The sequence below is a fragment of the Nymphaea colorata genome, chromosome 12, assembly GCF_008831285.2.
Source record: "Nymphaea colorata isolate Beijing-Zhang1983 chromosome 12, ASM883128v2, whole genome shotgun sequence".
In the NCBI taxonomy this organism is placed as follows: domain Eukaryota; kingdom Viridiplantae; phylum Streptophyta; class Magnoliopsida; order Nymphaeales; family Nymphaeaceae; genus Nymphaea; species Nymphaea colorata.
This window is the reverse complement of record NC_045149.1, coordinates 8,612,609-8,639,668: the sequence shown is the minus strand read 5'-3', so window position 1 is coordinate 8,639,668 and position 27,060 is coordinate 8,612,609. Positions and strand designations below refer to the sequence as shown.

General features: G+C 39.0%; 3 protein-coding genes across 6 annotated transcripts; 2 read left to right on the top strand and 1 right to left on the bottom strand.

The window, feature by feature from the left end:
• The first annotated feature begins 797 nt into the window (after positions 1 to 797).
• LOC116266395 (uncharacterized) lies at positions 798 to 10,391 on the top strand. Of its 4 annotated transcripts, none has more exons than XM_031647597.2 (10): positions 798 to 1,034; positions 1,125 to 1,509; positions 1,619 to 1,745; positions 1,871 to 1,948; positions 7,560 to 7,926; positions 8,101 to 8,213; positions 8,635 to 8,799; positions 8,893 to 9,011; positions 9,907 to 9,999; positions 10,105 to 10,391. In XM_031647597.2, exons 2-10 carry the CDS (start codon positions 1,436 to 1,438, stop codon positions 10,262 to 10,264), a joined length of 1,296 nt encoding a protein of 431 aa, XP_031503457.1. In that variant the 5' UTR covers positions 798 to 1,034; positions 1,125 to 1,435; the 3' UTR covers positions 10,265 to 10,391. The 4 variants fall into 4 exon arrangements, with proteins under 4 accessions (XP_031503457.1, XP_049936706.1, XP_031503459.1 ...); XM_050080749.1 differs by adding an exon at positions 4,186 to 7,349 and having other exon boundaries at positions 799 to 1,509; positions 1,871 to 4,146; XM_031647599.2 differs by adding an exon at positions 7,131 to 7,349 and having other exon boundaries at positions 799 to 1,509; positions 1,871 to 7,012.
• A 2,841-nt stretch (positions 10,392 to 13,232) lies between these two features.
• LOC116266394 (protein root UVB sensitive 1, chloroplastic) lies at positions 13,233 to 24,205 on the top strand. The gene is made up of 8 exons (XM_031647596.2): positions 13,233 to 14,493; positions 16,216 to 16,491; positions 17,697 to 17,753; positions 19,708 to 19,906; positions 21,954 to 22,069; positions 23,010 to 23,186; positions 23,295 to 23,672; positions 23,750 to 24,205. The coding sequence occupies exons 1-7, from the start codon at positions 13,630 to 13,632 to the stop codon at positions 23,553 to 23,555; spliced, it is 1,950 nt and encodes a 649-aa protein (XP_031503456.1). The 5' UTR covers positions 13,233 to 13,629; the 3' UTR covers positions 23,556 to 23,672; positions 23,750 to 24,205.
• Positions 24,206 to 24,325: 120 nt separating this feature from the next.
• On the bottom strand, positions 24,326 to 26,644 carry LOC116266396 (uncharacterized). Its single transcript, XM_031647600.2, has 4 exons — positions 25,715 to 26,644; positions 25,407 to 25,585; positions 24,835 to 24,905; positions 24,326 to 24,732 (listed from the first exon to the last, which is right to left on the bottom strand). The coding sequence occupies exons 1-4, from the start codon at positions 26,390 to 26,392 to the stop codon at positions 24,671 to 24,673; spliced, it is 990 nt and encodes a 329-aa protein (XP_031503460.1). The 5' UTR covers positions 26,393 to 26,644; the 3' UTR covers positions 24,326 to 24,670.
• Between the last annotated feature and the right edge of the window lie 416 nt (positions 26,645 to 27,060).

Here is a 27,060-nt window from a genome sequence, read left to right as displayed (position 1 = left end):
GGAGCTTGTTGAGTTTAATCTTTGGTTGGAACTTAGCAGCAAGATCTCGAGCTCGAACTGAAGAATTAAGCTTGGATTACAGAGGTAGTTTTTTTTTTTTTTTAAATTTAGCCTTTCTTTTTTTACTGAAAACGAAATTAAACATAATCTCTTGTGAATAATCACACATGAACTTTTTCCTAATTTCTTTTACCGATCTCATGTGAATCTTCTTGCACACATGGATGATGGTAGTTCTCTCTCTATTCGATCTTCTTTACCACCCTAAAAAAAGGAAGGGAAGACACTTTTTCGGGTGAAGCAGAGGATCTGAAACAGCGCCACAGTAAAGAACAACGTTTGATAGCTGAAGATGCCAAGCATATTCGAACTGCATCTCCCGACTGCCATCCATCAATCATTCGTTCCTCACGCGCTTGTGCCGGACGGTCTCACCATCACGCGCTCCCTCACTGGCAGTCGGTTTTGAGAACATCATCTTCCATGAATAGACGCTGTTTATGCGTTACTGTTAAAGTAGAAACTGCAACTCGCTGTCGTCACCTGAAGGTGGTGAAAAAGAGGTGGAAGAAGAAAGCAGTAAAGGGCAGAACAGATATCGGTTAGAACGTATGGTAACAATGTCAACGTCCACCAGCACCACCATCATCATCATAAATGACATGATCCATGGTGCCATGTCGAAGAGTTGATAAAAAGGAAAGCAAGCAAAAAAAAAAAAGGGAGGAGAGAGAAAGGGGCCGAGTCTGCTCTCGTCTGTTCTGGACAAAAAGCGAACTACACGTCCCTTGCCTTATCATTGTCCACAATCACTTCTCTCTCTCCAATTTTTTTTTAATTTGTCGGCTTTCTCTCTCTGTGTCTTTTCCTCGAAGTTTCAAGGCAAGGAGAAGAAACCATCAATACCCACGAGGGATTGATCCAAAGGGAGGGGATGAAAGGGCCTCAACTTCATTAACTCCACCCTTTAAATCTCATCGATTGCGTTCGTTTCTTGGAACCCGTCGCTTGTGTTGGAGGCCTGAGGTCTTAAGGTGGTGCTTGAGGAACTTCGGCCTTGCTGATTCCTAGTGGAGAGTTTGAGTCGTGAATCCTGAGATTTTGCTTCTTCTTTGTTGGTGTAGTGGTGAGAGTGATGTGGAGTTTGTGTTCTGCTTTGGATGGGACCAAGTGTCTTCCAGGAGGCGTGGATGACGCTGCTTTTGCTCTCTCCCATGACCACTCTTGTTCTGTTTCTTCTTCGGTGGTGATACCGACGAAGCGTTACACGTCTTCTTCCTCTGTTTCTACTACCACACTGAAATCTTCCATCAATGGAACCATCGAGTACTATTTGCGCATAGTAGGGATTAACAACGCGTGATTCTTCTTCTTCTCCTTCTTCTCTCTCTCTCTCTCTCTCTCTCTCTCTCTCTCTCTCCCCCTTCTTTAAGATATGATCGTGTCTCTGCTGCGACCGATGTTGGCTGCATGCGTGCATCCGACGAAGGAGGGGAGCTTGCCCCTAAGGTAACGACTGGAAGATCGAGTAGAACCCTTTTATGATTGTTTGATTATGTGGGTATATATTGTTCTTTTCCCTTACGAGTTGCTGTTCCAACCCTTGGTGGGATTCTAGTAACAACACGATGGCAACGCCTGCGGGTGAATTCTCGAGTAGAAGAAGACGAATAGTTCACTTTAGGCCGCTCGCCGCCGCCTCTGCCATCCGCGATCATAGGCAGACGGGCAATTCTTACGCTGAGGTCCCTCTCTCTCTCTCTGTCTGTCTCTCTCTCTGGTACCTTTTTGACTTTACTTTCTTGTTCACACTGTCCTTCAGCCCCTCTGAGAGGACCTATGGTTCTTCGTTTTGCATGGGAAATTTCAGGTTCTTAAGATGGCGAGACACAGGTTCACTCAGGAGATCTCCTTTACGAAGAAAGACTCCGATATTTCGCTTGCTAAGGTATCGTTTCTCTGTGTGCGTGTCAATTCAAGTGCATTTCGTACTGCGTTGGCGAGTACTTGTTTCTTTGGCTTTCTCTTGTTTCCTTAGTTCTTTCTATGTACTTTGGTCTGTCCTCTTTCCTGAATATTGCGGCCTCCACTGTCGGAGTCCACGGTCCCCTTCCATTATATAGTTATTATAGGCCTGCGTAGGACGATTCTAGTAAGAGATTCTGAATTTCTGTAAAGTGGTTTTCGCATTTGATTGTGCCAAATGGTTGAAGTTAAAAGTGCTGCCTTTTCATGAATGCCTCTGGAACTAAGGACCATAGGAAACATATAATTCGTTCTTGATAGAATATCCATTTTAGGATTTAACGTAGCATGTTCCCTGAGTTCGATTTTGGGTTTCCAGTATCTGAGGTAGAGAAGTTTTTCCTCTCAATCTTGTACAGTTTGGGGCGCTGATATGATTTTTTTTGTATTTTGCACTGGTGATCAATGGGGCTATCTATTTTCCTGTCTAAACTGCTGTCTGCCTTTTTGTTTCCCGCTGAACTGACATTTTGAAGTTTTTCAGTTTCTTGTTTCCTTGACTAAAATGATGCACTTGGTTCTGTCTATCCCCATTTGCTCATCTTGGCAAGGATGTAATGTTACTAAAACATTTTATCGTAGTTTGATTAGATTGCGCATCTCTTTACATGCTCCAATCCAAATGTTTGGTTGTTGGTTGTAACTCTAGTTTCAGCAAAACTTTAACTGCTTTCACAGTATCCTTGATATTTTTGCCACCAGAAGTTAGAATGATATCCTTTTACATTCCTGTAATCATCATGGATCACAATATTCTAATTGTACACCTTGTCAGGCAGTCTGATGTGGCTATTCAGTCTTTCTTGAAATTGACTTCTTATATATTCATCTCGTCTCTCAAGCTTCAAGTATCTTTTGGGAACTGCAGTGTTTGGATTCTTTATGATATCAAGCTTCACATTATTTCAATGGCGATGGATCTTTCTGTGCTTGATGTGGCAGCATTAGATCATTTTTTGAGTTTCCTTTAAACTTTTCTCACAAATAGTTACATTATATCACCGAGGAGTATTGTTATAATAGGTGGAGCCGTGGAGGCTGTGTCAGAGAAAAGCATAGAAAGAAAAGAACTCGGGTGGGGGTGGTTGGGGTTGATAGAGATGGTTGTTTACTTAGATGTGTAAATTGGTAAATATGTGCATGAGGTTTGAGTAAGAAGCTCCAATGCTGCCTTTCACTGTCAGTCAAGTGGTTGTTTTCATATTTTTTGTGTGTTTTTTGTACTTCTTCTGAAGTTTCCCTGTTGAAAATGGTTAACGATTTAAGGAGCACAATTTTGGTGTTACACCGGTGCCTTCTTATAGATGAGTTTTAATCGTTAATTCGATCTTTTTGTCTGTAAAGGAACACTGTTAAGAGTTTGGAGTTATTTAGGACATGCTCATGTTGCCAGTACTTAAGCTAGACTGTAGCCTGATAGCTGCACATTTTTTTGAAGTGACTTGTGGGGAAGCATCTTAGACTGAAGAGTGAAGACAGTTCGTGCTGTCCATTTTTACTAAAATTTGGCCCATGGGAATCATCTCAGCCTGGAACACTGTTGTTGTTCTTCCCTTTTCATTAAAATTTAGTGCAAATGAAGACAATGTGGACAAACAGATAGAAGAGAAAATGGTAAACCTTATGTAAGCCATTAAAAATGGTCCAAAACTGCTTGCCTGTAGAAACACTTTTCTATGAACCTTTTTTTTTCATGTTTATGATGCAGTGTGACCTTTATTATCAGCTATTTTGCAAGCATCCTTTATCTAATTTTGTCCCTCATGTCATAAATGTCATTTTGAAAAGATAGGGACACGCTAAACAAATTAATCGATATTTTTGTAAGCATGAGGCATCGTCCACTTAGGAAGACCATAGAACTCTTTGGTTCTGTTTTTTGTTTTTTTGGCAAGGTGGATGGTTTACATTGCTTTATATAAAAGGCCATGCAGAAATTGCAAAAGCTGTTCCTTATGAGATATAGGCAGCGATAGATTTCATGTAGAAGTCTTCTGCAAGGGATAAGAGGGCTGTCTCGATTGCACCGGCTCTCTCTCTCTAGAAATATCAAGTTATAATGGCAGTGGATGTTAGGGAGTATGACTATCCTGCTCCGTGATTACTTAATAAAAGAAGTTGGTTGGTGCCGCACGGACTGAAGGAGTCAGCCCGTGACAGGTTGGCAATCTCAGTTTATTTTTCACATTCATCCATCTTAGTAGCATGTTGGCTATCTAACAGAACATTTCTGAACTTGTGAGGCTTTTTATTTTTATAGCTTTGTTAGTAATGTAGGTGCATCTTTTGAAAAATGATAACTGCAGAATCTTGTTATGATTTTTTCTTTTAGTATGAACGACGACAAGTCTATAGGCTTCACTTGTCAAATGTTGAAGCTTGGTGCTGCAATGATTCACTTGCAGCAGCTACTGGTCGCAGAAAATTTAATGTTCTTCAAATCTTCTGTCCATTGCAAGGTTCATGCTAATTGACATTTTCCTTCATTTAACCCAGATAACCTTTGAAAGCCAACTATTCCCTCTAGTTGCTCAAAATTTGAAGTTCAAACGGAATCATGTGTTCTGTTTCTCGTTGGCTGTTTGATCCTTAATAAGAAAAGAGTTCCTTTTTTCCTCTCTTCTCTGCCAGGATTCATGGTTATGTAAATGTATGGGAATTTTCTTCCTAGTTTCCAAATCATTCATGTGTTTGTCTTCGTAACATTTATCTTTATATGGATTTGCATCTCTTTTTTCCCTCCAACTGACAAGGGGTTTCAGCAACGATCATTGAATGGAAAATACCTAGAAATGTTGGCTAATCTGGTTAAGGGTTGTACCGCACCTCGATTGTTCTGTGACACTGACTTTTGTATTTGGTGGGTGGTGAGAGGTGAGCAAATCCTGCTCCAGTTGGGGCTTCTTTTAATTGAGATACCAGATAGGCAGGCAACTGGAAGCAAATGCCACCAGTATTTCCACGATGCCAAGCCAAAATGAAGGGTTAGATTTATCATCCAATTCATCCTTCATTTCTGGTGATGGTGGCCTCTGAGTGAGTTGGGTACAAATTAGAATCTGATATCTTAGCGACCGGGGTACTTTGCAAGCGTGAAGCTGCTTTTGTATGAAAATTTTGGAGAAGTGGGCAGGAGGCAAGCATATCTGATATGGATGAAACCTCATTGGTGCTGGTCTGAGATATTCTTTTGCTGCCAGAGAAGCTTGGAAGTCATATTTTGCTGAAGAAAACCCAACTATAGCCCACTAGAAGCCATTTTTTTCATAAATTCAAACTTTTTGCTCATGCATTTCCTAATAGAGGACGCAATTTGGATTTTTCATGTATACAGGTTTTCTAAGTTCTTGAAGATTAAGGGCTCATGATATACCAAAGTTTAATGAGATGATAAATCATATTTTTACGTTAAAAAATATGATCCCAAGGTATGGTTGACATACTAGAATGCAGGTTGTGTCTATGAGATCCATTTGGAAAGACACAGCCTACACCCATGGTTTTTCTGTGTGGGTACAACATACAGATTAATTGAGCAGTAGGAACAGGAAGATGCATCTAGATAAGATAGAGACTTGAGAATCTATTTGCCTATATTCAGGTTGTTCGGTACTGCCTAGTGCCTACCTACTCTTCCTTATGTAGCACTTCAACCGATGCTCCATCCATAAAGGCATCTTCTAAGCAGTTTCTGTCCACTTCCCATGTTTTTGGATTGCTTCTTGTGACCACTTATTATTTTGGCAACTATGGAACACTGCCAAAGAATTGTCATCTTAATGTGTTAAGCTCTCAACCACTGCAACGATCATTATCATTTGTTATTATTGTTATTGTTAGTTTTATGTTATTATTTGATGTTAGATGCACATTAATATATATATATATATTATGTATGTATATTTATTTATTTGTATATTTATTTATTTATAATTCGCATAACTGTACTATGATATATATTTATTTATAATTCACATAACTGTACTATGGGTAGTTATTTTGTTATTTAAAATTAATTTTACTTTTGAAGTTCTAATTTCTATATCTTTTGGTATTTTGATTTCATTTTCCTTGGGAAAAAAAGTCATTTAAAAATACCTTATGATGACATTATCTTACTCGCATATCCTTGGAATGATACCTGTGGCATTTTATTCAAACCCGTATCATGTAGTTTATTGACCAGATAAGAAGGATTATGAAACAAGCATTCTGAATAGCATGATATCATCTTAATTTGGTAAAGGTGCACAATAGGTATGGTCAAACTGTTAAAGTTTAAATCAGTCATATGCAAGCAAATCACTTGATAGGTGGAACTGAAGGGTGATTCCAAAAACAAAAAGGTTCTAAACTTCAGAAATTGATCAAATTATTTTGTCAAATATTGTCCATCCATGTTCCTTTTATTTTGAGATACTTTATGATTTTCCTTTGTTAATGAACCTATACATCTTTGAATTTCACACGTTTCTACTGATATGTTTCAACAGCAAATAATCACTTGAACACGTTTTGACTTTTTTTTAGCTACACTAATTCCCTTCTCCTTTTCTAATCTTTCTAAATCATTTACCAAATTTTGCTATTGCAATATGAATGGGAGATAACACTTTCCAATAGCTGAGGTACTTTTCAAAAAGAGAAAGGCAATAAGAAGCTTCAAGTGAATTGGTATCCTTTTCCCTTGAAATGCAATTTAGACTGGCAATGGACTTTAAGCCTTAAGGATTCTCTTTTGAAACTGTTTGAATCCATGTCCTCACCTTTTTGGTCTCTCTATAAGTTAATTCAGTATTTTTGGGACTATCTCCCTAGAAACACTTCAAAGCTTATCTGCAGTAATGTTTATGACAAATTTCTTGATGTAACATTTTACTGTTTCAAAAGTTCTGTTTGAATCTGTTTGATTCAATCAATTGAACCCACACGCAAGCAGGCTGAAGCTCTCTTCAGATTTCACAACATTGCTTCAATTCCAAAAAAGGTAGGACCCCCTAAAATTTATCTTCATGCCAAGCAATTTTAGAAAAATTAAGAAAGAGTGTTATTTCATAAATTATTTGATGGTAAGTTGATTTCCTTTTCTGTTTTACTCCTTCCAGCTTTCTAAAGTGCAAACAGCTGAGCTTTTTGAAGGAAAATGAATGATTTGGTGAAAACCCTAGGTATCAGTCAGAAGAATCTCTTTTCCAATACAGAGGGAATGAGCTGTTCCGAAGGAAAATGTAATGAATTGGATGAAAATCCTAGGGTTTGAAAGAGTTGGAAGAATCTCTCTCCTTCCACATTGGGGATTTAATAGAGTAAAGGGCAGCCTGATGGTAGGTCTATATCTATTTACTTGATTATGTTTTAATATTATTTGGTGAAATTTCTGTGCAGGGTTTTGGCAAAATGGCTGGAAATTGAAACTCACGACCATTTTGCTTGCTATTATTGGCTTCACTGGTTATATATTTGATGAATCATATCCTACAGAATCTTTTGCACCTGGAAGACATAATTGCTGAACGGTGCAACGTCTTGTGCAGGCCTTGTTGCTTATTGCAGCTGAAGATGAAGCTTTCGTTTCTTTTAACCGAGACATGGATGCTTCCTTTCTTTCAAGTGAACGGGAAGATTCTCCATTTCCAGCTGAAATGAAATGTGGATGGAATAGTGTTGAAGATATTCCTATGGCTGGCAAGAACATTTCTGGCTGGCTGGATGAACTGGACATTATTGCGAAGGAAGTAGAAGCAGAATTAATCTCGAGAGATATTGGTTGCCATTTGGTGCAGGTTTTAGAAGCTGTCAATGCTGTTCTTTTTGAATCAAGGAAATTTAAAAGGTTTCCTGTTTCGATGGATTCAAAATTTTCCTATTTGCACACTGCGTTAAGCACTGGTTTTAGCAGCGGTATGATCTTATATCTATTTGTGTGTAATTCCCTTTTCCATTTTCTGTTTACTTGGATAGATAGTGAAGTGGCTTGATAATTTGACATTATCAGCTTTTCGTAAAAGCTATCCATTCCTGAATTGTTAGAGCTTTATTCTTGTTATGCTTACCTAGTTCTTATATCGTTGGCAGCTATCGTGCTTAGCATAATCTACATTGAAATTTGTCGAAGACTAGGTGTTAACATGATCGGAGCTCGAGTTGGGGAAGATTTTTTGATATGGCCCAAAATCGAGACCCTGGAGGTAGGTTGCTGCAAAATTCAATTTTGTCCATACCACACATATTGGTAAAAGGTTGTCCATGTGCTCTTCTTCCATTGCCATCACTTTAATAATCCTTTCAGAGTTCAACTCTGGATCTGCTTGACATTCCAAGCAGAGAAATAGTATTATTCTCTGTCAAGAGTCAAAAACGATATCTAAAGCAGTCTCAGTTCCTGGTTTCTTGTACTGTGGACCCACCTATCTGACTTGTTAGTTTGCATTGCCCTTGGCTCGATTTGCTGAGGCTATTGCATTTCATGTGATGCTTAACCAACTTTTGTTACTTTTAACATTACGGCCCATTCTTTGCTTCCGTGTTTTTAGGCCTCTTTTCTGAATTGTTCTCGTTCCATTTTATTGCTTCATGTTGTATTGAAATTACTAAATGCTATGTTGGCAGGAGCTTTTCATGGCTTCAACGGGACATAGCTTGTTTGCTGTTATAAACGGACAATGTGTTGAAGATCCTAGAGCAAAGGCCTATGACTTGGACAGCAAGTCACTTCTAGGACTTGAAATCGTGACTAATAGAGACATCATTGGGATCGCATTGGCGAATTTGATTGTAATTCTAATGATACAAAAACAACAGTCTTCATGAGATAGCAATATTAACCTAATTTTTGCCATTATCATTGCTTATGGTATCCTTTTACAGAGGCTTTACTGGAAACGTGCTTCAAGGATGAATCACGGATTGATGTTGACTTCTCCACTCAGACCTGTTTATAGTATTGATGGCTCTTGGCCACCTTTGCTGCGGCCTCAAGATATGAGGTATGCAGTACTATCCTAGGCACCCTAAATTGTTTACTTGTATATTGCTTTTTTGGCAAACACAGACAGTTCCATCTGTTGTATGATAAGGAGTTTGAAGCATAATTTCATCATGGAACTCAAAATAACTTTTCTGCAGGTATTGATCTCACAGCAGCTGTGTTTGTGAATGATCAGGTCCATACGTGCTTATGTTGGCTGCTATGTGATGCAGATACCAAGTCAGCATGTCATGAGACACTGTCACTAGTCATCTCATGACCTTTGTTCCTTTTTGGACCTGATTGGACACCATTCACAGGATACGTCCTAGCTTAATCGTGTTTTCTTTCTGAATTTAAACTTCTATTATGGTAGATAATAAAATCCACTACAATTAACAAAACCAACCCCCTCTTTTAACAATGTGATAGGAAAATAAAAGTTCAGGTTATTTTAGCTATGTGATCTGGGTCTAAAATACATATTAAACGTGACAGGATGTGCCTAAGGTTAAAGGAAAAAGACAGGCAACTAAATAATTATGACAGTCATGAGGTTCCTATGAAATTACCTGATAAGTTCAGGAGTTCTTTTATTTTGCCATTTTAATCTAGTGATTTTTTTTTTAAAAAAAAGATTCTCAATGATCAAGTGAATTTCAACCGAAATTTGGATGCACAATCTAATTGTTGTAAGATTATAGTCTTCCTTTAATTCTTTTTTGAATTTTTAACCTCTAAAATCATGTGATACACATGCAATGTTAAGAAAAGAAAGCTCTAACTAATTATCAACTAATTGCATGTTTTCAACTTACGCTTTTCTCTTGCATTTTCAAGAAGTTCCTAGTTGAAGGTTGTTCTTTTCTTTTCATCTATTAGCTGCTTTTTACCTACTGAGTTTTAAACCTCAGATTGGCTATCATGGCATCTGAAAGGCTGCTGATTCTTCAACCTGACAATTGGGCTTTGAGGAGAGACCATGGTTTGCTTCTCTATCACAGCAGGTAATTTCCCCCTTCTGTTCCTGCTCTTTCAAGACAGTGGGAAGGCCACAAAGAGTCTAAATAGGACATGAGTCTACTGTTAGCAATCATTTCATATTTGTTCAGGAGATATGCAGAAGCAGTCCAAGAGCTTAGCATATGCATGGTGTTTGCGCCAGCAGAAGAGGCAGAGATTTTGCTAACTTTTGTGGAGAAGTTGCATCTTCTGAGAATCGAGTCGTCCTGGAAATTGTTGGAGCAGTCCAGCACTTCACCTGTTCCTTGATGTTAAACTACAAATTTTAAGCCCCGCCCTGAGTGAATGGAATCTACCTAACGTTTCTATCTAATGTATAATCCTTTCTGCGCCTTGGGAGATGAGGCTAGTTTTGGAGTTCATTTTTCCCTGCTCATATATGTGCCCATGAATACGAATCGTTGGTTGGTGGGAGTGGCATGAGCTTTTCTTTTCCATGGAGGCTTATTGTCTCTTCGCGGAACTCCTGTTATTTCCCTGCGCTTGCTTCGAGAAACCTGTTGAAATAAGTGGAAGCTAAGTAGGAAGGCTCGGAGAAAAGAGAGAGGGAGTGAGGGAGGGGGTGAAACCATTTCCGAAATTGATTTTCAGCTTGCAGAGAGAGACATTCTTTTGTGAATATGCCAAGGCACGGGCTGCCTGAATTTTCACTTCAGGTAAAACTTCTTTACTAGCATGTTAAACCACATGAAATATCGTAAAAAGTTTTTTTTTTTATCATAAGTTTAATAACTTAATATATTTAAAAGGTTGTTTGGCAGGGTTGTTTGGCAGCAAGGACATTATTGAATGTCCCATGAATTTGTTTTAAATGGTGTTAAATTTAGGGCAGATTTATGGAACACTTTATAGTATTCTGCGAGTGAGTGTTCTGCTGCCTGGGTTGTGGTAGAAGCTAAGTCTCTTACGTTCTTTTGTTCCTAGGGTTTGAAGATGTGTTGGCTTCGGCTGGAAGTTTATGCTTAGATAATCAAACCAGGAAGTGTCTTGTACCAGTCACTAGTCCTAGTCTGGCTACAACAAAATTGAACTAAGAACAGTGTTCTACCAGTCACTAGTCCAGCTACAACAAAATTGAACTAAAGTGTTCTACCTATCACTAGTCTGGCCAGCTATGCCAAATCCTTTGGACAAAGGCATCTTTATTAGTTGCCCAAGTGAATGTTAATGAAAACATGGTGCTAATAGTTAAAAAAGTTTTAATTAAGGTGTACACTTCCTAAGGGTATCCTTGATTCAGAAAGCATTTTTTCAAGGTGTACTAAATTAATTTTTTTAGCATGCCCACTGGATCAAATTTGGTGAGACAATTTTCGTTTGATAGAGACCAAATCAGCCAAAGTGAAGTGAGTGTGCTTTGAGATACCTTGATAGCCTCTCCCTTTTTTCCTTATTCCCATGCTTTAGGACTGTTTCGGTACTTGGGTGAGAGCGATATACTCGTGAACTCCATGTGAAGGGGGGTGCACACCAAGATGTCATCCCATATAAACGACTTAAGTTGCATCTTTCATTTGCAGTCTAGAGAAATATTACACATGAAAATCGAACTGACGATCGGACTTTAATTGGTTTGTCAATAAGACCAGGTATGGTAAGCCTTTCCAGCCTATAATCATGCAAGTGTCTAACTAGAACTGTCAGTATTTTGTAAAATACCTATTGACATAGTGGTCTTTCTATAATCACTAGATTTTGAAAGTTGCGTGTGCGTTTTTTTTTCCTTTTTAAGTTTTCACATGGTCGTATAGTTGCCTGGGATAAGACATCTTGTGTTGTGGCAGAATTTGGTTCTAATCTCACGTATCCATCTTTCCCTTCTCAATTTATTTCTCCTTCTTTTCACATGGCCTTTGAACGCCTATGATATGATAGCACAGGTTATGTGAGATTTTGGAATCTAAGACCTCGTTATTTCAGGTCCACGGATTCAAACAGGATTAGAGAATTTTCCTTTCGAAGGATGCACATATTACAACATAAATTTGTTGCTTATACATATATAATTTATGAATTCTAAGTCGAATCCTTCTTCATCTGACTATATATTATGAGTTTAGTGGATAATCGAGATCTTAAATCCATGGTTTAAAAATCTAAAATTCGACAAAGCCATAATGGACCCTATAACAACAGACGCAACAGACTGTAATAAGAAGTCTGGTCGTAAAGAATATAAAAGCATACGTGATAGACCGGGAACCAAATTGCTGGAGGATGCGCCTCCGTCCGTTCATTGACCTCAAAAAACGACATTACAAGCCCCAAGAAAGAAAGAAAGAAAAAACTGCTGAAACAAGAAAGACTAGAAAAGGGAGTAGATTGGGCGCTGCCTCAGTTGAAGGATTCCTCCAGAAAAATAAGCAGTTGAGGAGCAAAACTACGAGTACAAAGAGTTGATCTACAAGGAACCCCTTCTTTTCTTCAATTCAATTCGAATGGTGATGATGCATTATCAGTTAGAATTTCATAAGTAATATTGAGCTTGACTTTAAACAGTGGTATACACACGATACTTTAGTTAAAAGATGTATCATAAGACTACTCAAGTCCTTGAAATATAATTTTCATAAGTGATTGAACTTAATTTTAAATAGTGACATACATGACACTCTAGTTAAAAAGTGTATCGTAACACCACTCAAACTTGAAGTAGACTTGGTCCGGTTGCTGCCCTTGAAAAGAAAGGAGTGGCTTCGCCTCTTACAAACCGCTATCCACTTAAACTAACCGCATTAGTTGGGATGATTTTCATCCAGTGAGGGATTGATCAATAATAATTCTCTGTGAAAACAGATTCGGGCTTGTGTGGGCCATTGCCTGCATGGTCTCACAAAGTTACCTACATATTGGTGCTTCATAACTATTTGTTTGTTTGTGTATTGCTACCAGATAAAGTTTTTCGAATGAGTACATCTAAATAAAAACATTTTCTACAAGATAAGCTAAAAAATAAACTGCCGTGGTTTCAAATTCCTTTTTCTCAAACAAATCATACCATGTCCTATAAGATCTAATTTAAAGAGCTATAATATAGCTGATTAGATTGATAGGCTTGGTATGGAAGAGAGGACAATTTGTTAATTGTTATTAAGACATTTTAAGGTGTAATAGCCTAACAGATGTACTTTATTGGCATAGGAATTAGTATGTAGAAATGTTTTACTTATTTTCTTTTAACAAAAAAATGAGCAATATGCTGATAAGTTCCCACGTTTTGTTAAAAGAATATTTTAAGAATTTTATTGCTAAAAAAAAAAATTCGAATTTCACCTTTACATTTTAGTCCGTTCCAATTATAAGACCAAGTGCTCCAGCCTCTTTATCAACAAAATCGGATGGTGCACGTATTAAGAATTATGATCAAAATGGAAAACCATAGCAGAAAAACTCAGTCGAACTGGAAGCCTGCGTTGGGATGCCCGAGGCCCGCCCTGACTGAACGCCGATAGCGACCACGGCAAACAAGTCGGCGGCCGCCCACCGGAGGAGGAGGTGGGAATAATCCGAGGGTTGGCAATTGGCAGGCCTTGTGAATGCAACGAGAGCAGTCTCCATGAGAAGAAGACGCTTTCCTTCATCCTAGAGCTCCAAGACGACGAGGGAAGAGAGGGATGGCCGCCGGTCTCCACGCTAGACTGCTGCTGGGTGGTGGCCCCCCTCACCTCCCTGCCCGTCCGGCGCATTCTTTCAGTTCGAGAATCAAACAATCGCCTTCTCTCCTCCAAGCTTCTTCCCGCTCTTGCTTCATTTTCGCTTCCTTATCTCCTTCCGTTTCTTCTTCCGCTCCACCCATCTTCGTTTCTTCTTTCCCCTCGAAGAACTCTTCTTCTCCCTCCTTCCTCTTCCAGTACTACGCTCTTCGCTGCACTGACGGAAGCGGTGGTGGTAACAATTGGAACAATAATGGCCACGGTGACGATGGAGGCGGCGACGGTGAAGGCTCGTTCGGATTTGGTGACGAGAGGTGGGATTTGAAATTCTGGGGACTCCTCATCCTCGCCGCCGATATTTTCAGGAACAAGGACAGTTGGAAGAGGGCCATTCTCTTCTGCATGGCCTTCATGTGTTGCCACCTCCTCTATTTTCAGAAGCGTTGTGCCTATGCACAAGTGGGGGTCGACGTGCCTGGTTCTGTGTGGGAAGTGAAGGGAGGAATGTGGCTGAGACTTGTGCCTGATGCATCTACGGACGCTTTCCTTGTTAACGGGAGAACCGGTATCAACCGGCAGACCAAGAATGACGGGGAGGATGAGCTTGGTTCTTCATCTGCCTCTTCTGGATTTCGAGCTGGTGCTCGTCGTGAGGAATTCAGCAGAATGGTCACGGATTGTGTAAGTTGGTGTAGAGGTTTCGTGCTCAGATTGATGCTTCCAGAAGACTATCCAGAAAGTGTGAGCAGTGACTATTTGGAATACTCGATTTGGAGGGCCGTTCAGAGCATTGCCAGCCAAGTCAACGGCGTTCTTACAACCCAGGTTAGACTCTGCTTCCTTTTCATTCTTCTTTTCTTGCCTCCTCCCAATTAAAGTTTGGCACAGTTGCTTGGTCCTTGTGAGTGAATTTTATGTTGAAACAAATTACTTGCGCTTGCTTTCTCCGATTGTTCACTAGCATGTCCGTGTTGAACTAGAGCTGTTACAATAGTAGTAATGCTCTTAGTAAGCTCGAGTACATGTACTGCAAAATCCTGTAAGTCATGCGCGACTGTAAGCTGGCGTACTTTAACGTACCTGCATAAGCTACTCTTGGTTTGTACCATCGTCTTATATCCGGACCAATACAGTTGCATTTACACCACCTTTGGTGCACATAGCCAGCAAGCTGTCCAACGTATGCAAGAAAAATGGATGCAACAATCAACTCCAAGCATGGTTCAATATCCTGATGGATATGTTTCTTTCCGCTGTTATAGTTACATGTTGATGCACCACTGTTTCCATGTCCATGGCTTATTTATTAGGAGGATTAAACATTTTAAATTCCTGAAAAGGATCATCTGATATCAAAGATTACTTGTATGGATGTGTTGACCTACTGTAGAATGTTCGTGTCCTCAAGTTGTTGGATAGTGCGTAGCTAATTCACAGGCGATAATTAGAGTGGATCATCTGCTATATGTTTTTGTCTATATTTTGGTTTTTATTGATTGAGTTAGTAGAAAAAGCAAGAAATGGCTGCTAGATCAGCTATGCCACAGAGAATATCTGCGAGGTCCTAGTTATGAAAAAGATATTTGAAACATCCATTTGTTTATCGATCCAGGACATGTAACATTTTGTTGATTTATATTTTGATAGGAAAGGTATAGAAAACTATTCTCAATAAACAGTTTAGCATAAAGAAATTAAGCAGACTAAGATGGACAAAAAATTTTATGCATGAAATCTGCAAAGGCAAAAGGATTAAAAACTGGAGACAGAAATGATTCCTATGCTCTGAGTACCCATACTTTTTTGTAATATGGCATGTTTTAGAAAGTATATCTGTGCCTTGATACCCATTATAATATTTATAGTCAGGCCTATGGTGCTGAAACTTAATCACAAATATAACATCATGTTATATGATCATTTCATGTGGCATGTTTTAGAAAGTATATCTGTCTTGACACCCATTATAATATTTATAATCAGGCCTATGGTGCTAAAACTTAATCACAAATATAACACCATGTTATATGATCATTTACGGAAATATTCCTGCTATTAGTTTTTCTTATATTTCAAAAATTCACACACACACACACACGAACATATATTCATCATATTTTAGATACAAAAAGTAGTCTACTTCTGAGCAACTTGTTTCTTGCAAAAAATTTTCCTTCCCTTTTTCAGTTGTTTTCTTCTTCACTTCATAGAGTTGGTTATATCATATGTGAGTTGCATTAATTCTGGTAAAAAGCCAAACTTTACACAGAATACTTTCTACAAATTACTCTACTCTTCATGTACTAGCACTAGTAGTGGTGCCGGATTAGCACATCTCTTTTAGTCCAGTCAGCGCACTTAAGTGTGTGCCTTTTGTTTATCATTTGGTGCTGTTCTACGCTGTTCAGTTATGGAGATTCTCTTTGAGCTTTCTTCTGCATCTCACCATGAAATTTCCTTTTGACAAACACAGCTTCCTCTTAACTGTTTGCATTGACACATTATCCAGTGGATTTGATGTCAACTGCTAATGACCACCTTTTGTAGGCTTTACTTTATGCTGTCGGATTGGGGAAAGGTGCTATTCCAACCGCAGCAGCTGTCAATTGGGTAATGAAAGATGGAATTGGTTACCTTAGCAAAATTATGTTGTCAAAATATGGCCGCCATTTTGATGTTCATCCAAAGGGGTGGAGGCTATTTGCAGACCTTTTGGAAAACGTTGCCTACGGATTGGAGTTGTTGACTCCTGCATTTCCTCAACTTTTTGTGCTGATTGGTGCGGCTGCAGGTGCTGGTCGTTCAGCTTCTTCAATGATACAGGTATAGGAAATCTTACATGGCCTTGAAGTTTGTGCTTGCAGTTTTACCTTTTGAAAACTATGGTAATTATCTTACGTTATTTCTGTTGGATAAATATGTGCACTGGAGAAATCACGTGATAGTTTTCTGAGTATTCTCATTTCTCCTAGTGCAAAGATTTCTAGGTCATGTGCATGATGTAGAAAGAAATATTTATCTTCAAGAAACTTCACTAAAGTCAAGTAAAATTATGCCAAAAAATATGTCATCCATTTTGTTTCTAATGACTTTATTCTTAGGTTCATAAACTTAATTGACCTTATTTGGGTGCAAGGTCTTGTTTAATGCTGTGGTATGTCTACAAAGTTTCACTCCACTTTGTTTGTGGTGGTCATGATGTTTAACTTATTCAAATATCCAAATATTCTGACCTGACTTCATACTGACTGCTTATAAAAGCTTTCTTGGAGCTTTTGACAGCTTCTTTGCTTCTGTAGAGAATATTCTGTTCACTTAGAAATGTGACCAATACTCATATGTTGAAGAGGCTCAAGAGTAGGAGGTTAGCTGTTGGCTGGCTGCTATACATCTCTCCACAACACCCACCCCCACCCCCCAGATTCTTTTTTAAATTTTACAATTGCTTTATGATAAATTTTCTGTGAGGTGTTGGAGTAAGATAATGTCCTAGGGAATATTTGACTTGGCTTTTGGGTAAAGTTATTGATCAACTTGAGCAATAACAGAAAGGAAAACGTTCATAATCATGTTTCACAAATGTTGCAGTTCTATCATGATAAATTAGAATTCACCAATTTTATTTTACAGTAATGCGTAGGCTAGTAAGGCACAATGTCAAGTTTCCCATGATGTCATGATGCCACCTGTAGAAACGAGGGATTTGTGGAGTACAGCAAAAACAAACATAATATTTTGGAGGGAAAACATTATTCATGTCTGAATCAGCCTGTGTTATATTTAGATTCTCATGTTACTCAGAAATTCATTTGTTTTGGAGAATCATTTTGAAGCAATAATTATTTCTTGCAGTACATGGGTCTTCGAGATGGTTTCTTGCATGTTTGAACCGATAAATGACTATACAAATATACAGTAGTCTCCTTTCCCTTAAGCAAAACTTTTCATAACATGGTTATCCTTGAAATTTTCTTGAACCAGGAGTCTTTATCTCTTATTCATTATGTATCTTTCTGTGTTATTGACAGGCTGCCACGAGAAGCTGTTTCTATGCTGGCTTTGCTGCACAGAGGAACTTTGCAGAGGTTAGTCACATGAATTTTTTCCATTGGAGCATTGTTTTATCAAGCAGAAGTGTGTAAACATGTTTTTTATGGTCTAGAGATAAAGCTGGTCTATACTCAAGAACAAGACTGGGTTCTTCAAGCTTCTCTAGTTCTAGTTGAAACTGGGAGCGGCAGCATTTGAACTTAACCCCAAGGAAGTTGGGTAGTGCTAATAGGTGGTACCATCAGATGGGTGGTTGGTTTTTGGCTCCTTGAAGTATCATATTGTTATGGAGCTGATGCGGTAAACAAAACAGAATGTCTCACCAGGAACTCAAGCTCTCACACATGTGGACAGAAGACTACTTGATTAACAGTATCTCAAAATAGCTCTCAAAGAACTGCAAAAAGAAAGAAGAATAGCCTACAATAAATAGGGAAAGTGAGAGGCCTGTTGGAGTCTCTAACGGCTGGAAATCTAGCTGTTGGAGAGTCTAGCGTAGCGCTCTCTTCAGCTGAGCTTATTCAGATGAATATAAAAGATAAAATTACCAAAAAAAAAAAGAATAAAGAATACAGGCAAAGAAGAAAGAAAATGGAAAATACCTGAAGAAATACACAAAATACACAAAGAAATACAAAAAAAGTTACAATACAAAAAAGTACATCCCCTCAAACTTACTGTGGTATCACTGGAAGTTTGATAAAAATAGAAGAGAATCTAGAGGCTTCAAGCCCTTTGGTGAAGAAATCTGCCAATTAAAATTCAGGAACGTAAGGAAGTTCAACCTTCCTCTTAAAATATTCCTCTCATACAAAGTGACAATCCATTTCAATATGTTTGGTTTTCTCATGAAATGTGTGATTACTTGCTATATGGATAACACTTTTGTTATCACAATACAATTTAATTGGTTTCTCAGTATTTGTCTCCGTATCTTTGATAGGATTCTTCAACCAAATGATTTCTGTAATGGTAGCCACCATTGCATGATACTCTACCTTAGTGGAAGATAATGATATTTTCTGTTGCTTATTGCACCTCCACTAGAATAGAAAATCACTTAAAAATACACAGAAACCAGTATCTGAGTGTCTATCATTAGTGTCTTCTCCCCCAATCTGCATCAGCATAAACAATTAATTCTAAAGAAGATGATGAAGATAAGAAAACTCTCTTATTAATAGTGTCCTTGATGTATTTGATAATCATCATGACAGCTGTTATGTGAATTGGTAAGCGCATGTTGGAATTAAACTAGCAACATGCATTGGATGGGCTATGTCAGGCTTCGCAAGAGTCAAATATGAAAGAGCTCCAACAAGTTGTCCATGTGGTGTGGGATTCTCAAGAGGTTTTTATCATTGAATTCTCATTTTCATACCAAGTGCCTCAGGTGTCTCAACAACTTTATTATCTGTCAGCCTTGACCTATTGTCATCTGCATCAAACTTCATTCGTCACAAACCTGTTGGCAACTGTTTGAGCTGAGTTAAGCAACTGCAACAATCATATGGTTTCTTGATTTTCTTTTTTGATGAATTATGGGAGGCAAAAGGAGCCTGATGCAAACATGTCACTCATATCTGCAGGATGCTAGCATAGTTCTGCATCAAATGTTCTCTGCAGTCAAGTTTCCACTGCAGGATTCCAATGTTAGTGGGTCATGTCACCTGGAGCTCACCTTGTTTAAATGGGGTCAATGTGGGCTTGAGCTTGGCTTGATGGAGCTCATCATGTGAGATTTAGTCAGCCATGCACAAGCCTAAGCTGCTCCCAAGCATGTCCTATCATTAACACCAAACCTACTTCTTGTTGAACAATGACAGTAACCTTTTTTGTTATGCCCTGCGTCTTTCTGTTGAGTAGCAGATCATTTCTAAGTGCAATATGTTCAATGATTCTGAGGTTGCTGGTGTTCCTTTTTCTTTTGTAAATATGGTATAGCAGTATGGCTTTCTTAAGTTTCATCTAATATAGCACTTTTATCAGGTGATTGCGAAAGGAGAAGCTCAAGGGATGGTGAGCAAGTCTGTTGGTATCATCTTGGGGATTGCCTTAGCTAATTATGTCGCATCATCTGGGACATTAACTGCTATTTCTTTTGGAGTAGTTACTGCACTCCACATGTTATGCAACATAAAGTCATACCAATCCATTCAGCTGAGGAGTTTAAATCCATACCGTGCAAGTAATCTCCTCTGCAGCTTTTTAAAAATTTACTGTAGCATATTGCTGATATTTTTTCGCCTTCATTTCTTCTTTAGGTAGTGATGAATGGGCAAAAGTAATGGTTTTCAGATTTTAGATTTTGTTCTTTCTCATTTCTAGTGGAGTCTATGTCCTTTATGCAAGATACTGTTTCTGTAATATCTGCCTACTCTGCTGACGACAATGTCAACTGGTTTTCTGCATTTTTATTGGGACATATCATTGTTATGGCACATTCAATTGCTTTTTCTGTTGGTGAAATTTTGGTTGGCATAATCTGACGTTTTAGTGCTTTAACATGCATCTCAAATGTCTACTTGACCATCCTAGGTGTTAGGGTAACCTATTCCACAAGAATTTCCTTTGCTGGTGATAATTGAAAATACACGAGAATTTATGGGCTGTAATGTAATGTTAAAATAAAAATTTGAGGCATAAGAAAAGAGATCGGCTTAAAGGTTTTTAAAACCTTTCTATTGTTGAATTACCTGGTAGCCAATTCTTTGAGAAAAATCTTTTCTCTTGAAAATGATTTGAAGCTAGTAGATGAGGTTTAGACTTGTAACACGTTATCGGAATCCTGAGAATTGGCATCCACTAATTTTGGTGGTTTGTCTTTTAGAACTGGCTAATATCATATGCATGGGCATGCATGTCATATGTCTGACTGAATCTCCACTTTTCATGCACTTTCATGTTGGTAAAACCATCTGGTGTCTGGATATTGTTGGCATGGTCCATTCTGTATGATTTCTTTTACCACCTAACATTTAGATGTGCAAAATGGGTCTATCTACCTGGTGATACAATCTGCTTGTCTCATTCTTATCCCTCCTTAGAAAATATTGTGTCTAATCTTATTCTTCCAAGCGCTTTCTGACAAAAAAAAAAAATGCATTTTGGGAATTATATTTCAAAGCCACAATGCACAAGTTATGCCTGGTAGTTTGCTTTCTTAATGGCTGGTAGTCGCACATTGCACCATACAATGGTGAAGAAAGGTCCGTGCGTGCCTGCTTCCCATTACATAACAGAACTGAGAGATGCTTCTAGTAAACGAGGTTGATTTTATTTCGCTCATCCTTTTCTTGGAAGATCCATTCAGGTCAAATGCATAGTTCTGATGTTTAAACTGCACGCAAGGACATTATGCTCAAAATCATGTCAAAGATTGGAATGGGAGTCAAAAGGTAGTTTCGTATGATTGTTGCCAAAGCACTGCCCTTGGCTATGGCATGAGCTTTCTTAAGCCGCTAGTTGAGAGATAACCTTCTGAAGTTGCAAGGAGCATTTTTATTTCAACTCGAACATCAGAACTATGGTAGGTTCAGAAGAAATAGTTTTACACTTGAACCAAGATGTAGGAAGACATGATCAAGAGCAAAAACATGCTACTTTATACGAAGGTCCACGTACCCGTGTTGCTGTACGCATGCCCAAAATGGGTACTTTTTAAATCGAAACTGCTTAATTTTACTTGATTTAGTTTTTTTCAACTCGGTTTTCATTTTGTTTTTAAAGTTATTGTTCATTAACATATAATGTTTTTATTTATGTCACTTGTTCATTGCTTTCTTTTTGATATTTTTTTGTGTTATTTTGTATATATATATATATATATATATATATATATATATATATATATCTTGCAGTACCCCCGTACCCACATTTTCTAAAGTTGCCATGTCTGTATCGGTGCCTCTACCCGCACCTGAACCATACCTCTACCTATGTGATTTAGCTTTTATATTATGGTTGGCTTACTGGACAGAAGTACTACCTTGTCATTTGTCTCTTTGCAGGGATTAGGAAATCATGGATTACTTTTGCACACTTCTAAATAGACTTGTAACTAAGACTTTTACTGTGTCATGCACGAGTTTTGTTGCTTGCTGTAGGTTCTTGTAGCTGCGAACATGCATTTGTACTGTACTTGTTCATTTTCTCAATCAGCAAAGTTTCTATGATATATTCTTCTATAATTTTTACTTTAGAAGGATCTTGAACTAACATTAAATACCCTACAGGTCTGGTCTTCAGCGAGTATCTCCTTAGTGGTCAAGTACCACCTATAAAAGAGGTCAATGATGAGGAGCCACTTTTTCCAGGCATACCGAGTTTGAAGATCAAGTCCATACAACAAGTAATTTCTCTGCAGAAGAGTTCTGTCAAGTACAATTTCTCTTACAGTAATACGGGCCATACGCAGGACTCATTGTGCCTTGTGGTGATAGGTTGATGATTGATACCAATTGAAACTGGGATAAATTTCCAGTTCTGTTTGCTATTCTTTTATGCTTCAATATGAAGCCAAAATTATTAGGAATTTCCAATTTTTGCTTTGCACCATATAAATCTTTTCTAGCTAATGCATTAAACCATTTTCATTGTGAATTTTTCTACGTATGGCAGGTTATATATGGAGTATTATGTGCTTGTATTTAATACCCTCAAGTTATTCATTGTAATCAAGTTTGATAAAATGTCCAACTTCTCGCCTCTCTTTTCTTGGCTTTTCAGATATTCTAAGGATAATCCTATCATCGTTTTATTGGTCAATGTTTCTTCCAAATTCAGTAAGTAAAAAACATCTAAACGCATAAAAGATTGGGGTGGTGTTTACACTTCTACTGCGCCAATAATTCGTGAGGTAATCTAGTCTGCTTTCTCTCAGAAAATATTTAGCAGGTGTCTTACATAAAAAATTGTACTAAATGTCAAGTGTCACCTACATGTGGTATGTTAATTAAGCACTCGTTTTGTGGTAACACAAAATTGTCAAATGGTCCTGTAGCTTGAAGAATGTTGGTCTTTAACCGATGAATTTTGTAATTTTCCAGTTATTGTTATCATTGCTAGGATTGTTATTTCCATTACTCTTTTGTGTAGCTATTAGTTGCCTCATATGCTAATGAGCACAAACTCTATATCGTGCAAATCGTTTAAGTATGAAGTTCATAGAGTTCAGAAAAAATGTATTCCTAATCTGGCTACTTGAAATTCATTAGTACTATTTTTCCTTTTAGCCTCTAAAAATTAAGTTCCAGGCTTCATATGTAACACATAAATTTCCTTCCCTGCAGGAAAAAGACCAAGTGCTATCCACTGAAGCCAAACAAGCAGCCGCACAAATCAACTACAGGCTGCAATTAGGTACCAAGTTCAGTGAGGTGGTAAGAAGCAAGGAGGACGCACGTGCACTGTTTGGACTCTTCAGAAACGAAGGCTATGTTCTTGTTGAAGAGGGAGGAGGATTCTTTGTAAGTATGAAAACTCCTATAATTTGCCTTTAATGGTTTTATGTGTTATCTTACAACGAGGAGGAATCCCAAGACAAGCCTCAGCGTTGTGGTAATCTGGCTGAATAGGTGACATTGAAAGAAGGCTGCACTCCCAGAGACATGCTGAAATCACTATTCCATGTTTGTTATATGTATTGGCTTGAGCAAAATGTGGGAATTGAGACTAGAGGAGCCGTTGAGGATTGCAAACCAGGAGGAAAGTTGCAATTGTCATACGAGTATGTGCAAAGGGAATTTAGCCATGTGAAGAGCGATGGACAAGCAGCTGGGTGGTATACTGATGGGCTTGTTGCTAGGCCACTGCCATACAGGATTCGTGTCGGATAGACAGTTCTTGCAACTGAAGACGGTTCTGTAGCCTAACAATGTTACACCTACTCCTTCACCTGCTACGCCATGCGTCAAGCCAAATTTTGGCATGTGACACTCCTACAAATTGTGGAGGTGAGGACAGAAAATAATGGCTGGTTATAATGAGTGGATTTCTAACCATATGCAGCTCATTTTTATATTCTTTTCAGGAAGGATTATTTAGTTCCTGATGGGAACAGAGCAACTTATCAGCCCCAATGTCATCTTCAGTTGTTTAAGTTCTTTAATGAAAGCAAAGAGAGCAATTGGTTAGCTGCAGATGCAAAACGGGACCATTCTTCAGTCGACAAAGTTCCTTCGTGAAAGGTTACAATCTCAATTAGTTAGCTGCAGATACAAAATGAGACAAGATGTAGCTTCGCCGTGCATCTCAATTTTGTCCTCCATCAGGAAAGTCCATTTTTTGGTAGGAGTGGTGATTGGGACTTTACTGATCATTGTTTATTAGTCTGCATTAACAGTTTCAAGCAAGGGTACATATAACAGAGATTCTTGTGTCTTACACAACCTGCTAAACTAGCAACAGGTTCAACTGCAATTTGTTGTTGGTCTCTGAGTGTTGTAAGGAAACTAACAGAAGCAATAGAGAACGAGTATTTCTGCCAGTCTTTTGTATCTTGATTTTTTTTTTTGGGTGGTTCACAAATTTTATTTCTTTGTAAAACAGAACTGAATCCTCGTATTGCCGCCATTTTATCCTCTCGAAAGTACAAGAGCTAGAAAAATAAAAAATCCTCATAATTCCCATTTTTATCCTCTCCAAAGTACAAGAGCTAAAAAAATAATAATCAAAATTGCAGGACTCATCTGTTTCCACGACTCGCCTGTGGCAGCCTCGAATAACCACGAGGCTGACTTAGCTACGAAAAACCACTTCGCTGATTGTAGGAACTCTCGGGCATGATTAGGAACTCCCGGACACGATTAGGAACTCTCGTTGCAAATCATGCGTTTGCAGGTCTTCGTTCTTGTCATGGCACAACTAATTTAATGTCTGCTGCTATGACAGTTGCTCTTTTGACAAAATCTCTCTGTGAAGCAGCGTGGCAGATATTCTCAAGATTCGTTTATCACCCAATTGATTGCAAAAAGTTGAAGTATGCATACTTGATATCAAACTGCATATCGTACCCTGTCAAAAAAGCACATAAATCTTCACTAACCAATCGGAGCGCGTGAGTCTCGTCACATAAATCCACAGAAGAGCTGAAAAAACACAAAAGATAACACTCACAGTAATTGATAGCAATTGTCCGTCCCTCTGAATCGGGGGTCTGTCTTACATGATGGAACCACATGCTTGGACTGTAAAACACACGACATAATCTTAGTCTCCATGGTTTGGTTGAAACATGTTGGTATATTTTCTTTTCTTCTCGTAACATGATTTTAGTATGTGATTTTCTGCAGCTGCTATAATTACGATGAAAGCTTTTCAAATAAACCAGTTCCTCATGAAATACATATTTTAGCGCGACCTTAATTCGACAAAGCATGCTTTTGTTTTTTGATTTTCCATATATATTTTTTCGAAGAACCATCGTATCCAGATTGCTGATCGTATTAAACGCGGCGAAAAGTATTTTTTCCGGATAAACAGAACATCCCGAAATATCCAACATTTCCTCAAGCGTGAGAATGATTCACGATGCCAACTGGAAACTCCCGGTGCAGATCATATACTTGATGTTCCCATTGGTCCATCGACGCTTCCTCTGTCTCACACGGCGACATGCGTGATGGAAATTCAGAATGAAATGGTGAAAAAGAAGAATCAAGCGACGACGAAGAGGAAGGCTATCTTACAGATAAAGAACCTCCCCAGCTTTCACAGTGCAAGAAAATGGTTCAGGCCCGTTGTAGTATCGTGGGTACAATGAGATCTGCTCCTGCCTCAGGCAATCTGTTGTTGGGTAAGGATCCACGCTACACCAGGGCACATACCTCAACGGTTCATCCAGCTTCAGCGTGAACTCTCCGCTCTCCTGACAACCAGAGCAAACCCCCATCAATTGATCAGATAGGTTACCATGCTACTTCCCAAGTTACCTCAGTTTTGGGATATCCTCCAGAGAACACTGGGCGAGGGAAGGGAAGAAGAAGGATTGAGTGACCTTAGAGTAGTGGTAGCGAGCAGATGGGTAGTCTCTGATGTACATCCTATGGACGTCAGTGGGTGGGAGGAGGAGGAAGTGCTTCTCGCCGGAGAGGACGGCATAGAGATTCTCATAGTGGTCCTTGTGGAAGGAGGTGTGAGAGAGATGGTTGCCGATCCAGAGGTTAACGGCTTCAGGGAGGCAACCAAGAGCTTCCGTCGCCCAGGGGATGTGGGTCTCAACGTCGGTGACGAGGGGAGAATACTCGGAAATAAAGCAATTGTTCTGCTCCTGCGCGTAGGCCACCAAACCGCCGCCATTGCTGCTGGCTATTACATGGCTGAGGGCGTCCGGAAAGAGCATGCGCTCAACATGCGAGGAGGCAAAGCAGAGGTCCGAGGAGGAAGAGGATATGGGGGCGAGGGCATCGGCGCGGCCACTGGGAGTGAGGTGGAGGGAGACGGTGGAGTGGCGGAGGGCGTTGGAGAGGTAGTCGTTGGTCCAGCGGTTGTGGGAGAGGGCCGGCCAGTGTGAGATGGCGTTGGAGATGATGCAGGGTCTGTTAGGGGAGACGAAGTGGCGGAGGAAGTCGAGTGGGTAGGGCGGGCACTGCAGGCGTTCCACCGCCGGCGTTGTCCCCAAGCTCACCTCCCTCACCTCCTCCCACAGCCCACGGAGCGCCTCTTCCTCTTCCATCACGCGCTAGAAACTCTTGCTGCGCCTACTGTTTTGGCGACATTAGTGGATTCACCGTGGTTGATTAGCTGGTTGACGAATACTGAACGTGCCGGATACACTTGCTGTGAGTTTCTCCCATGAACATGTAAACTAACCGTGAAACGTGCTTTAAAATTGTGTATATGCATCTAATGATCACCGGGTTTGGTTGTATCCTTTTAATCCATCCTTATGATTTCATTTGGAGATCTTAACCTGAAACAACCATCACCCTCCTTTGTTCTCCTCCAGGAGATCTTCCAATCTAGGACAAGCAGAAGGAACATGAAAATTTGCTGCACACCACACAACATTTAATCTTGCATTCATATTTATTAGATTCTTCAAGGAAAGAGTCATCAAGAGAACCTCAACGACACACATCTCGGAAAATAATCTATAGAAAAAAAAAAATTGGAATTGGTAGTTTCTTGAAGCAAATGAAAAGAAAAATGAAGCATAAATCATGGAGCAACTAAAGCCTTTTTGGGGGCTTGCTTATGAATAACAAACATGAATATCGTGAAAATACCATGAAGTAAGGTTTTGATCCTATTCATGGATTAAAGAAAATGTGCAAAAGCTCTATTGGTTTCTGCCATAATATCAATATAATAGAAGTAAGTGGATCAATCAAGTAGCCGAAC